Consider the following 13,097-nt stretch of genomic DNA (forward strand, 5'->3'; position numbering starts at 1 on the left):
CGGACTGAACTACTCGTAGAGCCAAGCGCTGGACTACTGTTGAGTTTGACAAGGCGTCTTCTCTGATCGCTTTTATTGAGACGCTTTGCCGCTTCGGAGATTGAAAGGTCTTGTTGTGGTTGTACACTGAAGTGAACGTTGTGTCGACTATCACCATTATCAGCATTCCAGAATATGGTTTCCACTTCAGAGCAACAGCCAATGCCGAGCGAGACAAGGCCAAGGAGGAGATCGCTGTAGACTATACCGCAGCATAATCACGTGAATGTTTTTGCCTTAGAAAAACGACAAAGTATTGGCACATGGAGAGGAAGGAGTATATGGCCAACTCGATGGCCTCGGTCAGAAAGTTTCAGGAGAGGCAACGGAAGTTGGCAACTCTCTAGGGTGAGAAAGAGAACTGTGTGTTGTATATTGAACTCCTATGACGGTTGTAGATACAACGCTATAGCGCTGCGTAACGTGCAGCGCTTGGCTGATGGGGAGAGGCAGACCTCCAGCAACGACCTGAAGGCCCTCATTCACACTGTCTCGTAGGCCTATCTACTACGCGGTAAGGGTATTGTTTCTCTTAGTGCTACCAAGGACTCGGTTATGAGGGAGATGGCGGAGAGTCATGGAGCTGATCTGAATGCGCTAGGAAGAGTAGAGGACGTCGTAGCCATTGTGGACACTCTTACGAAATCTGCCTTTGATGAGGTTAGGATTGCATAACACTGCGTTGGTGATTCTCTTGTCAGATTCAAGGCTTAATTGGTAGCAGTACTGGTGACTTTCAAAGTTTGGATGAGATGCTCGACACGCTCGGCTCTAGTAAGGCTTGTGTTTATAGAGAAAATAGATTACCTCGATTGTTTCATCTTTTCCAGGCACCAACTCCTCGGTAGCGTCCATGAATAAAGACGTGGAGGAGGCCGTGAGGAAATCTGATAAGTCGGTTGTTGATGTTCTTCCGGAGTTTGCACATTTTCGAGGAAAACAGGTTCATGAACGGCATTAGGCCGATACTGGCGCAAATGAAGGAGGATGCCTCTGGTTACGAGAAGAAGGATAGAGAGATCGCCGCTGAATCGATGTAAGGCTTTGAAGGTTACTTGATCGTGTTGATAGTTTTTCACCTCTTGCAGATCTGCGAGAAAGTCCGTTATGAAGGCGGTGAGTGACACTTCGAAGGAGGGGGATGAGGTGCGAGCACAGGCTTGGAAAGACGTCATGAGGTGAGTTCACAGCTCTATCGATCAGTGTTTGAATATATATTCGCTTTCCCCAGCTGAGCTCAGGAGTTTCTTCGCTTAGTATAGAAGCCTAGATGTGATTTCGGGTAGAAAGAAGCGTGCAGAAACCAACAGTAATCTCCCCAAATTTCCTCGGAATTTTTACATTGTCACTAACACATGTAGTTAGTAACGATAAAGTAACGTTTGAGAGGATAGACGATTGTCAATCTGTGATCGATACCCAGGGCGAGATTTCCATGAAGTTTTTTTGCAGGGAACTTTCTGCGAAAACAAGCCAATTCCAGAAGATGGTCTCAGCAGCTCGCGGTGAAGCGTCGGGAGCAGGAGGGCAATAGTGCATTCAGATTCATATGATAGCTGATTATTCTTATCCGACTGTCATGATCACATCCAATGATGAAATTGTTGTCCATGCTAGCTCAGCCTCGCGTTTGCTACGGAATCCTTCCAGGAGGGTGGGAATAAGCAGAGATGCTGATACTGCGGTGCAGCCTATGGCAAGCGTATATACAGTACATTGGGGTTCGACCAAGCCTGTATGGCAATCTGTATCAAAAAGTCCCTACGGCCTGGAACCTTAGAATGAGTGCGTGATTTACTTTATTTGAGTGGCTAGTCATGATGACACTTTGCAGCTATTATTTTCAACTTTATCAATATTGTAGTCAAGACATGAGAAGGCGGCGAAGAGCACCCTTATGGGTCGCTCTAGCGGCCCTTGTCGTGGTCACTCCGGGACTGTCCTCCCCCTCCCCCCGACTGTCAATAGTGGCTAACATGTCGGCCGAGGAGATCGCCTCACTACCAGTATCGTCCCTGGCCTCTCTCACCAAAGGTCTATGGCACACTCTCACTCCCCTTCAAGTATCCAAGTTGCCACTACGCACCTTAGGGGAGATACCTGTACAAGCGGTGACTTTAGAAACCCTTGCTAGCTACCCCCCGAGGACGTTCAGGCATAGCCTGCCTCCTACTAGCCAAATGGAGGCCAATCAGCCGTCCATCAGCGATCAGCAACGAATACTGTCCCAATTGGATTCTGATGCCTCTATCACGCCAGAATCGCTCCTGTATGAGGGCACTGCTGCCCATGCTATGTTGTTGCAACCTATGAGAGGCTATTGGAGTGATTGGACGTACGTTGAGGTTGCTGCTTCGCTCCGCTGTGATTTCGTGCGTCTGTCTTATTTTAGAACTTGGTACTGCGATAAGTACTTTTGGTGGCAATGGTGTGGTACGGTTGCATTCAAGAGAACGGAAGCTCTGAGGGACAAGATCAAGAAAATGGCTGCTAGGGTGAAGCAGGCAGAAACTGAGTGAGTGCTTTATTAAATACCCCAACCAGGGATCGAACCCGGGTCCCATCTAATGTGTATGACGTTTTCTCTCAGGTCCCAGCAGATGACCAACCAGATGGATCAATTCCGATTGAATGACAGTATGGTCCTCATCGATCCTGAGCAGAAGTGAGCACTTGCAATCTCGCCTCTGTTGATGTGCTTCCTCAGGCACGACGGGTTGACCTCGAGAGCGTCTTCTCTACTCAAGGCTGTGTTAGTAGAGCAGCCCGCAGTGGTAGGCCACTTGCTGCCCATAGAGTTGCCTCATCACTGTTTCTAGGGGAAAGCCTTCGAAGGACTCTACCCGAAGCTGCAAGATCTAGAGGAGTGAGAGGAATGGGGGTCGTGACGTTTTTAGGGAAATCCTTTTTTTCAGCGAGATTAAATCAGAAGTTGACATGAACAAACAATCGTTAGCGGATAAGTTCACAGAAGTAGCGCAATATCGTTCCGTGGTTGTTCTCTTTGCTTTTTGATAGACATCTCAAGTGGTGGCAAACAACCTCAAACAACAGGCGAAGCACGTATTAGGGCAGACTGTGAAGATGGACAAGAATCTGCATAAGGTTGGTGTGGCCGTGGCGACTCCTTTGGCCGAATTTTCCTTTCTCTCCTGGGATTGTAGATGAAAGCAGTGTTGGAGGAATATATGTTCGTGATCCTCACTAATTATAGGAATTTATATTCACAGAAACCGACAAGAACCTCTCAAAATTTCCTCAGAATTTTTATATTATCACCGACATATGCAGTTGATGATGTGCTGGTATGTCCTATTGAGATCGAAAACTGTTGAGTAGTGTCCTGATGGTGAATACGGCAGAGCCCTTGGTGCTGCGTGACATTCTGATCAGCGGTTGATTTTGAATTCCCGCTCGCCCGATCCGATCGGGATTTTCTATTTTATAGGCGCTGAGAACGCTGAGTAGAGGCGTACTGAAGAACTCGAGAACAGTAGCAAGAGGATCATTGAAGGCGCTGAAAGAGGCCGAGAAGGACAGCTCTAGGGTGGGGTTGGGGTAGCCTCTCGAGTAAAGTTGGTATGCTCTAGTGGTAACGTAGCATTGTTAACACATTAGAGGTCGATGGTTCGATTCTCGGCTAAGGTTGTTTTCCAAGCACGATTTGCTTCCTGTCCCTCTCAGGTAGAAAGGAAGAGCGGTAAACTACTGGACACGGCCACTCGCGTGATAGCGATAGTGAATAAATTGATGGCCAATACCGCACCTAGCAAGCATCGTCTATTGATGTACCTTCGCGAGCCTCCTTACTTATCTACACATAGCGTTCAGGACTATTCTGGATCAGCTGAAGCAGAAGTTGTTGCAGCAGCGGGTGCGCCAACAGAGCCTCGTACGTCCCTATGAGCAGCGGGTAGGGTACTTGGACGGATCGCCCTTTATAGTGTGCTCATCAGCAAAAGAGAATAATGGATAAGGAGAGGAAGGCGGTTATTGACCTCATGAAGCGGGACTCACGCGCTGCTCTCTACAACGCTGAGAAGGAGTTCTCAAGGGGAGTCAATGGTAGATTGTTGAGGATGAAGTCACAAAGAACCGTTATTCAAAGGACACAGAATCAGGTGGGAGTAGTCGGTATTGTGGTATGTGATGGTGACCAGCAGGATCTGAGTCGAGAGAATAAGGCCTTGAGAGAGTGGCTGAGCTCGGAAGGCAAGAAGGAGGATTCGGTGAACAGGCAAGCAGCGGACGCTGGAGAGGCCGTTGAACGGCAGTTGCTCGCTAGCGAGTAAGTGCGATCTGATGGCTCGGCACTGATGGTGCCGCTCAGGGAGAGTTTGATACAGCATAAACGACTGATGGAAGATCAGCTGCAGGAGGTGGAAGGCAATTTGAAAACGGTTGATAATGTTGTGGATAGAAGACTCATGGCCTCGAGTGACAGCATGCAGAGACAGGTTGGTTGGCGTTGATTGATTCCCATGACTCTGTCTCGATAGTTATTGGGGGAGTCTGAGCTCATTAACGGAGATCTGAAGAAGCAGGTTGACGAAGAGAGAGAGCGTGCCTTGGGAAGGGTGCTGAGGGGCTCATCTGTGTAGGCTGGGAATTGGTGTTATTCAGAACGTCTACTTCGAAGCTCAAGTCGGGGACGTAACGAGACAAGCTGCCATTGAAAAGCAGGAGGAAGCTCGGGGGGTCGATGGAGCTGAGCGGAACCTGGCCAACGAGGAAAGTCGGGCGGAACACGACATTGCTTCTGCTGGTCAAAAACAAGAGTGAGTTCACACATTGGAGTCTCCATAATACTTGTCGAAATTTTCAGAGTTCGCGTGCGGAGCCTCCTCGAGCACGGGAAGGGCGAAGTTGATGGAGTGGCTGGTGCGATCGCTAGTGGGGGAGCGGATGAGCTCTCTCGACTGGATTCTATAATGAGTGAGGAGTTTGGGACAATATTCATATGGTCAACTACCTGAGTTGGTGGCAATATGGAAATTGTGAGGATTCCTCACAACTGTGGAGGACTACACAGTGTTATGTCAGTATTCACGCACTAAGTTTCCTCAGTGGGGAAATTTGGCGGATTCCACCCGAACTCGTGTGTGAACTTGTATAATTAGTGAGGAAACTCCTGAGGAAAGCGAACGTATATTCCAGTACTGTGAATGAGATATCTGTGGACAGTTGTTCGAATGAAACCGCGATATGATGCTCAGCTGGATGATCTCAGGCTCGCTCACAGCAACTAAGACCGCTCTCACCAAATCGATCGAGGAAGATATGGGCGGCGTGGCCGAGGCTCAGCGAGGAGAGTTCACTCGGCTGAGGGAGAATGTGAATAACGCCTACAACGATACTGAGGATGGTGGGTCCGGAGTGGCCTTCTGGGGGGAAGCTCTTCTATGTGGTAGGCATGTCTGAATTGGACAGAGTTCTGTCGAGTATGGTCGGGGGCATGCAGTCATCTGTTGACGGTCAAGAAGACCTGAGGAAGGGTCTGCAAGGGATGTCTGCTATTCTTGAAAAGGAGGCGGCTAAGGCTAATGGCGACATACGGGATATCACTGGGTAAGAGCTGGGAGTAATGCTGTGGGGTGGAGTCTCTGTGCTGTCAGTGAGAGCGCTATGGCGTTGCGGCACCGCTCGGCGGAGTTCAAACAGGAGGAGGTAGACGCCGTAAGAGACGTTGATGGGGTATTGGACAATGCTATAGGAGGCATGAAAGGGCGAATGAAGGTGACGATAAATGATGACGACGATCTGGGTGTTGCTTCTCAACCAGATCTTGTGCTACTTGCTGTACTTACCTTATGAAAATTGATCCTGGAACGCCTCTGTGTACTGGTTGATATCGAAAGTCTTGTGCCCTTAGGATGAGCAGAAGGGTATGATGCGTAGCTTGCGAGGAATGCTGAGTGAGCTGGGCAGTAACGAGGAGGGTGTATCGGCCGTCTATGATGAAGCACAGGGGGGAATGGCTAGGGTAGGGCTATGTTGGCTATGTGATGTTGTTATTCCCCTCCCAGGTGGCTACTAAGCTGAGAGAGTATAAGGGTGATGTAGTAGAAGAGAACAACAAGTTGCAGAAGTACTTAGTCGATGCTCAAGGCCAGGAGGCCCAGGCTGCGCTTAAGGTCAGTTGGGGGTATGCAAGGAAAATATGCGGTGTTTGGTATTAGATAGCCGACGGGGTAGAGCGCGACGGCTTGGCTAGGATCGCCCAGACGAGGAAGCTCCTCATGGAAGCGCGGCAGAAGGCTGAGGAGGGCACATCGGAGAAAGACAATCAACGAGCTAGAGAGCTCAGGGATGCAGTGAGAGGCTATGTGTGTTATGGTGGTAGAGTAGTGGTGATGATTAGATAAGCCAGATTGATGACATGCTGAATGCTGCTGTACAGCGAGGGTATAAAAGTCGGGCGGCTCTCGCGAGTGTTGACAGCATGTGAGCCCCCCTGGTCATCTCGTTTGACTACTGTTCGTCCTGTAGTGGTGATAGTATACGTAACCGAGGCAGCGCGTTCCGCAACATGGGTGTTGAAGAAACGCAGAATGCTGAGAAGGAGTCCGAGCGTTTCGTCACCGCTCGAAGAGATCTTATGTGAGTCTTCGGACTGCGTCTTCAGTGTGGACACGCTGGCTTTACAGGCAGCAGTTGTCACGTTATAAAAATGAGATAGAGAGAGCTCGGGGGTCGCTAGCCAGAGGAGTGCAGGTCCTGGACCGAGGGGTTCGGGATAGGACTGAAGATATGAAGAAAAGTATCAAGTTGGGCAGGGAGGGCCTTGCGGTGAGTCAGCAGCTGCCCTGAGTCGCATCAGCCTGCTGCACTGTAGCGTATTGTTGGGGGCATTGCGGCTATCATGTTGAAGGCATCGAAGGCTGAGCTGGAGGAGATTCTTAATGGGGACATGACGCAGGTTGGGAAGATCGTAGCTTCGAGTGGATGATGATCGACGGCTATTCAGGATGAGAAGGTTCAAGCTGTCAGACGACTGTTCGAGAGCGGACGAGAGAAATTCGGTCACGACGCGGCTGCAGTTGCAGAGGTGAGGATCCACATGCGATCTTTGGAGGTTTGAACGACTTCAGCGTTGGAATATATATTTGCTTTCCTCAGCTCAGCTGGGAGGTTTCTGAAGTTACATATGTGTTGAAAATTTATGAGTAGAAGTGTATAGACCAATGAGAATTTTTCCGATGTCATCAACATGTGCGTATTTCGCGCTCACACTCATCGGCTCAGGAGAGGAACAATGCTGCTACGAAGCTAGCCTTCGCTCTCGATAGCATTATCAAGCAAGCAGGGTAGAAGGTCCTCAGCTAGTCTGGTGTGAATGTATGGTGCCTGGCAGGGAACTCGGCCTTAGTGGTGACGAGATGCATGCGTACGTCCAGAGGGAGCTTGAGGAGGAAGCGGGGGTGACCGCTGAGGAGTTCGAGAGGGTCAAAGCACAGCTCGGTGGGGATCTATCCAAATTCAAGTAAGAATGAAGATTCTTTTCGAAATTTCTTCAAGTTTGCAGTCTGGACTCCTCGGGGTTATCAACTCATCTCCATAGCCTAAAACTGAACTAATTTAATACTGTCCTTTTACAAGTTTTGTTTTAATCGACTGCCATCCTCACCTCTCGAAGATCTCCTGTTTGTCTCCTGTCGGATACTCGTAAGTTCGGCACGGCTGTCGTGGAATGCTACTTTCAATGCTGAATCAGCTCCATGTGCTCATCTCGTTGAGCGGTATCATCTATGCAAGCGAACTGTGTGTACTATGTCGTTTTCAGAGAAATGATGGCGAATGAGAAATCGAAAGCCATCGAGATGCTCAAGGTAAGCCCGCGCCTCGACAGCAGTATGCTGCTCATACTGTCTTTCATTCAGGAGCAGGAGGTCGGCGAGGCCCTCAGAGCTTCCAGCGTCGATACCGGCTTGGGCGACTTGGGTAACGCTCTGCTGCGGGCGGCCTTGGAGGATGGTGGCCAGCTTGGGTGAGTAGTCGCAAGCCTCGTCGAGCTTACCATGTGAGATGCTGCCAGGTATAACTCTCTCGCGGCTGGGCGTTACATCAGCGATGCCCGCTCGACTGAAGGTCTTTTTTCTCATGAAGCCCGTAGTCTTGCCCATTCGGCTCTGTAAGTTTACTGGCTTCTCAATATGAGTTAAACGTGTGCGATCATCGACTCGCGTTCCATCCTGTTACCTTTTCAGAGCAATGGACCAAAAACTACTTGAAGACATCGCGGCAGAAAAGGGCGTTAAGATGGAGGAGACGGCCAGGGTGGAACATGTACAGGCGAGCTTTGTCTCTCTGGTGGAAGATGCGCTAGTTGAGGTATGAAATTATTTTGAAAAGTCGCCTCATGCTCATCATCTCAAGATACAAAAAGAGATGAACAGAACGAGCAGTGCTATCAGTAGCATCGAAGGCCTTGGCGGACCTAGCGATGAACGTGAGCACACTAGCTTGTTAGGAATGCGGCAGTTGAGGTATTTTCAGTTGAGAAGAACTTGCGGGATCTTGCGAAGAGAACTGCTACTGCCAACAGTGACTTGGACAAGTGAGCCCACTGGTGTTGACCTTGAGGAAATGCGGTTGAAGTAGATTGAAAGCGTCTTACGATCCTATATTTGACGAGATGAAGAAGAAACTAATGGCCTATGGAAAGGAGCAGAGAAAGGCTAAAGATGCTCAACTGTGAGAGAAGCTGTTTTTCGACCCCCTCTGTATTGTTCGCATCTCGTTAGCAAGGAAAAGAAGAGTATTCAGAAGCGTTTCTCAGCGGTAGATTCTGAGCTGGGAAGAGCCAGGAGCAGGCTGTGGGCTCAAGTCCAAGGGTGGGCATCACATTTGTTGAGACACTGCGTAGGGGTGTTCTTTTCCTCAGGGATATCGCGGAGGATGTTCAGGCGTACCAGAAGTCGTTTGCCGAGGGTCAGGATGAATTCAATCGAAAGAAATGACATGCGCAGGCTTTGAGACACAGCTGGATAGTCCGAATGGACTGCATCTTACTGACCGGAAGTGTTGCTTTATTAGTCATGAAAAAAGAACTAGTTGCTCGATGAGACATTAGCAGAACTCGCAACATGCCGAGTCGGTAGTCTGTCGATTGATGCCAATGACCTTCTTGAGATAGACAGCAGCTGGACGGTGTTGCCCTCTGCGTGGATTTTCCACATCAGAGGTTTAAGTAGTTAACTTTGTACTAGTCGATCCGATGAAACGATTGAGTACTAACTTTTTGACCGCAACAGCGAGCGAGTCTTGAACACTTGCAACACTTACCTCTGGTGCACACGTACCGCTCATAACATATGCGACTTGCGGTTTGCCTCAAGACTTGAGTTAGCACTGGGAAGACTCGACCTTGAGCCAGCTGACACCACAGACTCTACATCCTCCCCTACGATGAGTCAGACGTCTTCACTACTTGGCAGTGGTGGCGATCACTATGACAGCTACTACGAAAATATCTCGGATGATCGTGATTACAGCGACGAGCCCGACAGCGAGGATCGAGAAGATTATGACGACAACATGGATCACATCGATGATTTTGATTGGGATGATTATGCTTATGATGATGACCAGAGTACTCTTGGTGATGAATCAATGACGGATTCGGCGATGCTTTATGCTTATGATGATGACAGGAGTACCCTTGGTGATGAATCCTCTTCCAGAAGACATACGAACCTTCCACATTGGTTGACTTCCACAATGGAATATATTGGTCGTAAAATCCGATCTGCATACCACTACGTTCAGAGTGCATGGGAGAAGCTATGCTGGTACATAGATCTAGTTGTGTACATGTTCACAGGCTACACAGGCAAGCCTCGCGGCAGATCAACCCTATCCGTTGGTACTTATTATAAAAAATATTTACATTTTCAACCCCCAACAATCACCTAATCGAATGATTTGATTATATTACCAGTTTTTCCTGGTTCAGTCACTTAGTTGTGTTCGGAGTACATAAAACGAATCGTGAGCTCATGGCTGAGAGGCAAGCTGAGACTTGGCTAATCACGTCCTCTGTTTTCCTACCACGCTAACCTCAGTCACAATAGAAATCAACAACGAACGCTTGTAACTTCAGGTGTTGTTAATCTTGTGAAAAAGCTGCGATCATCTGGGGAAGGACTTTTTAGGAGCCATCGAAGTTTCTGGAGATATACACTCGATGATTCAAAGTTTCTTCAGCTATTCGCTAGGCCAAAATATACGTTGTACTCCTTTTTGAACACAACAGTGCCAACGATGAACGAACAACAGCTAAGATGACATGGTTAAAGGGATTCTGGGCGGAGCGAATGCGACGAACAAGAGTCGTAGGTTGAGGACAATGAGTATCTGAACAGAAGAAGAACAGCGTCGAAGAATGAACAAGCAAAAAACAATGAAAAAATGAACAATGAAAAAGCGACCTACGACCCGGAGGTGCTAGTGTATCCAATAGAAGTGGTCCCTGTCGATCGTGAGCTCCTCGAACACGAGTAGCACGAGTTGCTGCCGTAGCTTGTCGATCTCGATGAGCGGGACGTGCGGTACGAAGCGGTACGGCTTTTTTCAGACGTAGCACGCGGAGAATCGGTTTGAGGCCGGCGGAACTTCTGAGGAGACTGATTCAGTAATCCAGACCATTCCGACCTACTCCACAAGCTAACGGTTCTTGTCTACAAGAGCGGACGAAAGCCATCTCGTCTACAGGGTAGTTACCGAACTGCATATAGTCTGACAAAAATGATCGGTATAGTTGAAACGACAGCGCTTCAATTTGGAAGTAACCAGAGTCGGAAGTCGACTGACCTGTCTTGTATTCCGGGAAGCCGGCGATAACAGCGTAAGGTGGTTGAAGGTCATAAGGCACCTTGGGTCTGAGTAGTGGCGGACGCTGGCTCGAATGTCTAAGGCAAGCATGATGATAGTGAAGGGCGATCAGACTCACTTCCTCGTTCTTCTTCTATGCTTCCTAGATCCTCTCTCACTCACAACAGCGTTGCACTTGCAGCAACGGACGACGACCCTTTCGGTCGTACCAGCATCGGTCTTAGCTTCAGCGGCTGACATGTAGAGGCTCTACAAACCCAGCGTCACCACCGATAGCCACGGGAGCATCTGTGACCAACACGACGTTACTCTAGCCACCGAAACTTGGTATGCAATCATGCTCAGGTTTTCCTTCTACTGGGTAGTCGACTGACCTCGAGGCCCCTGCAGAAGGCGATGTCAAAATGGTGTGGTAGCAAATGATTAGCAGGTAAGACGAGGAAGCTTCTTTGGTCCATCCCTCGAGTGTGGAATCCAAATTACATATCGGATACTCTAACAGCATTTGGGTCCCTTCGAGAGGAGGTCTCCGCGTCATAGTCCAACTCGGGAACTTTTCATCGGCATCCGTAATAAGATCAGGGCCGAGTCCTCTTCAAAGGGGCTGATTGAACTGATTGGTCACTGGTGGCTGATTGAAAAACGCCGCAAGGAAATTGAAAAAATGACGATGCTCAAGAGATGATCTTGCGCTCTTGCTCTATCTCGAAGTTCCTCAACGCAGAATTCCTGTCGACTTGTGAAAGGTGGCCTTCTTAGGTTACGGTTCTACTGCGGACTGTTCGCGTTGATAGGATGCGATTCCCAGGGATCGAACCCGCGCCCTCCCTGCTGCTCTAGTTGTTTTCTGACATCAATGTCGTCATCTTCTACCATTCGGCTGGATTGGATCGAACCAACACTGACAGACCTCCCATCGGATGCTAAGGAGATCGCTACCTATAACTGGCATCCTTCCTCAACAACTGAGGTTCCTCGAATCATCGTGCCGGGCTTGCCGCCCTTCCTCATAGACTCACAAGAGCCTCCTAAGCTCGAATACGATCAAGGGACGTTCTTCTGCGATGAGAACTTGTATCGCCAAAAAGAGTCTCCGACAGAGTCCCTGTTCCAAGCCGTGGCGGTCTGTACACCCGACTTTGACTGGCAGGCAGTAGACATAGTCACCGACCGAAACAATCTTCGGAAGCTGATGCGAGCTCTTCAGCCGAATTGGGACACCTTTGATGACCAGTCCTTTCAAATAGACCTTGATGTCGTCGGTAGGACTATTGTCCTCACACGAGTTGGACCAGCGGAGGTGCAAGTTTTCGGTTGTGGTCACTCGTTTGAACGCCAAATGACTACTGCCAGCACACTGGGGTCTTTCCGCCGAGTTGTTGCTCTCAACCTTGGCAGTGTGGCTCTCGTTGTGCGGTCGGAGATCGATGCCGTTGACGGTGGTGCCTGGCGGTCGGTGTCACGGAAAGCTGAATGGTCGAGCCTTCCCGGAAGCCGCATTGAAATGAAGCGAGGAGGCGGGTTGAAGAATGGCAGCGAATGCCCCCATTACTGGGAGCTTAAGACGAAGTCGGTGAAGCGAAGGTTCGACTGGGCCGACGTCTACGGTCAACTCTGCCTTGGTGATGTACATAATTTGCTCATCGCTCGTACGAAGTGGACTGAGGTGGCATCAATGGAATCACTCAGTCGTGATCAGGTTGGGGTCCGAGGTCGATTCTTCGATCTCTTTGGTCGCCTAGAAGCCTTATTGAAGAGCATCATTGAGAGTGTGCGGCGGTCTAAAGAGGAACCCGGAGGACCCCAATCCTACGTTGTTTCGTGGGATGGATGGTATCCTGTATTGAAAATAAAACCACAACGAACATCAAGAGTGAGCAAGGCAGCGAGAGCATTGATTGAAGACGTACATTAGGTTTCATCTCAGTTTACTTTAGCGTTGATTATCGTGATACCATTCTGCCTTGAAGAGTGCTGTTGAGTTATACTGTAGTTGGATGAGTATCAAGCGATGGCAACGGTTTTGGTGCCTAGTGTTTACCTCCTAATGCTGTGATAAGTATTCACCGCTGATCCGACCCCGGACGCCATAAAACTCTGACTACGATCTCACTAACTCGCGCTTTAAATAGTGGGGAAGCGACGTAGTCTGAGGGGTGTGGACGCCCAAGAAGACGAAGCACCACGGAGACTCACCCCTCCATCTAGCAAACCCCAGATGACGA

The 13,097-nt window shown here is 49.2% G+C and overlaps 3 protein-coding genes across 3 annotated transcripts in view; 2 read left to right on the forward strand and 1 right to left on the reverse strand.

Annotated features, from left to right (window-relative positions):
* Pmar_PMAR019566 (hypothetical protein) overlaps nt 1-9,023 on the forward strand; it is a gene marked incomplete at its 5' end in the record, with an annotated part of 15,816 nt that extends 6,793 nt beyond the window's left edge. Inside the window, 46 exons of the mRNA XM_002772287.1 lie at nt 191-236; nt 281-387; nt 438-533; nt 576-699; nt 741-813; nt 870-933; nt 983-1,075; nt 1,128-1,217; nt 1,904-2,374; nt 2,432-2,554; nt 2,630-2,704; nt 2,747-2,813; nt 2,859-2,905; nt 2,955-3,012; nt 3,058-3,144; nt 3,488-3,586; nt 3,724-3,827; nt 3,871-3,952; nt 3,996-4,160; nt 4,203-4,327; nt 4,370-4,496; nt 4,539-4,616; nt 4,663-4,817; nt 4,865-4,974; nt 5,270-5,404; nt 5,451-5,607; nt 5,655-5,775; nt 5,912-6,022; nt 6,066-6,173; nt 6,219-6,353; nt 6,401-6,483; nt 6,529-6,639; nt 6,687-6,828; nt 6,875-6,958; nt 7,007-7,087; nt 7,285-7,346; nt 7,394-7,522; nt 7,823-7,868; nt 7,920-8,026; nt 8,075-8,170; nt 8,247-8,370; nt 8,416-8,488; nt 8,536-8,596; nt 8,641-8,733; nt 8,784-8,873; nt 8,924-9,023. Coding sequence (XP_002772333.1) covers nt 191-236; nt 281-387; nt 438-533; nt 576-699; nt 741-813; nt 870-933; nt 983-1,075; nt 1,128-1,217; nt 1,904-2,374; nt 2,432-2,554; nt 2,630-2,704; nt 2,747-2,813; nt 2,859-2,905; nt 2,955-3,012; nt 3,058-3,144; nt 3,488-3,586; nt 3,724-3,827; nt 3,871-3,952; nt 3,996-4,160; nt 4,203-4,327; nt 4,370-4,496; nt 4,539-4,616; nt 4,663-4,817; nt 4,865-4,974; nt 5,270-5,404; nt 5,451-5,607; nt 5,655-5,775; nt 5,912-6,022; nt 6,066-6,173; nt 6,219-6,353; nt 6,401-6,483; nt 6,529-6,639; nt 6,687-6,828; nt 6,875-6,958; nt 7,007-7,087; nt 7,285-7,346; nt 7,394-7,522; nt 7,823-7,868; nt 7,920-8,026; nt 8,075-8,170; nt 8,247-8,370; nt 8,416-8,488; nt 8,536-8,596; nt 8,641-8,733; nt 8,784-8,873; nt 8,924-8,999 — 4,891 coding nt within the window. The 3' untranslated portion in view covers nt 9,000-9,023. The remainder of the gene's footprint in view (nt 1-190; nt 237-280; nt 388-437; nt 534-575; nt 700-740; nt 814-869; nt 934-982; nt 1,076-1,127; nt 1,218-1,903; nt 2,375-2,431; nt 2,555-2,629; nt 2,705-2,746; nt 2,814-2,858; nt 2,906-2,954; nt 3,013-3,057; nt 3,145-3,487; nt 3,587-3,723; nt 3,828-3,870; nt 3,953-3,995; nt 4,161-4,202; nt 4,328-4,369; nt 4,497-4,538; nt 4,617-4,662; nt 4,818-4,864; nt 4,975-5,269; nt 5,405-5,450; nt 5,608-5,654; nt 5,776-5,911; nt 6,023-6,065; nt 6,174-6,218; nt 6,354-6,400; nt 6,484-6,528; nt 6,640-6,686; nt 6,829-6,874; nt 6,959-7,006; nt 7,088-7,284; nt 7,347-7,393; nt 7,523-7,822; nt 7,869-7,919; nt 8,027-8,074; nt 8,171-8,246; nt 8,371-8,415; nt 8,489-8,535; nt 8,597-8,640; nt 8,734-8,783; nt 8,874-8,923) is intronic.
* Nucleotides 9,024-10,669: 1,646 nt separating this feature from the next.
* On the reverse strand, nt 10,670-11,112 carry Pmar_PMAR019567 (hypothetical protein; the record flags this gene model as incomplete). Its single annotated transcript, XM_002772288.1, has 3 exons — nt 10,670-10,776; nt 10,852-10,949; nt 10,991-11,112. The coding sequence occupies 3 exons, from the start codon at nt 11,110-11,112 to the stop codon at nt 10,670-10,672; spliced, it is 327 nt and encodes a 108-aa protein (XP_002772334.1).
* Nucleotides 11,113-11,728: 616 nt separating this feature from the next.
* On the forward strand, nt 11,729-12,787 carry Pmar_PMAR019568 (conserved hypothetical protein; the record flags this gene model as incomplete). The annotated part of the gene is made up of 1 exon (XM_002772289.1): nt 11,729-12,787. One exon carries the CDS (start codon nt 11,729-11,731, stop codon nt 12,785-12,787), a length of 1,059 nt encoding a protein of 352 aa, XP_002772335.1.
* Between the last annotated feature and the right edge of the window lie 310 nt (nt 12,788-13,097).

Source organism: Perkinsus marinus (genome assembly GCF_000006405.1).
Source record: "Perkinsus marinus ATCC 50983 genomic scaffold scf_1104296961438, whole genome shotgun sequence".
Taxonomy (NCBI): domain Eukaryota; phylum Perkinsozoa; order Perkinsida; family Perkinsidae; genus Perkinsus; species Perkinsus marinus.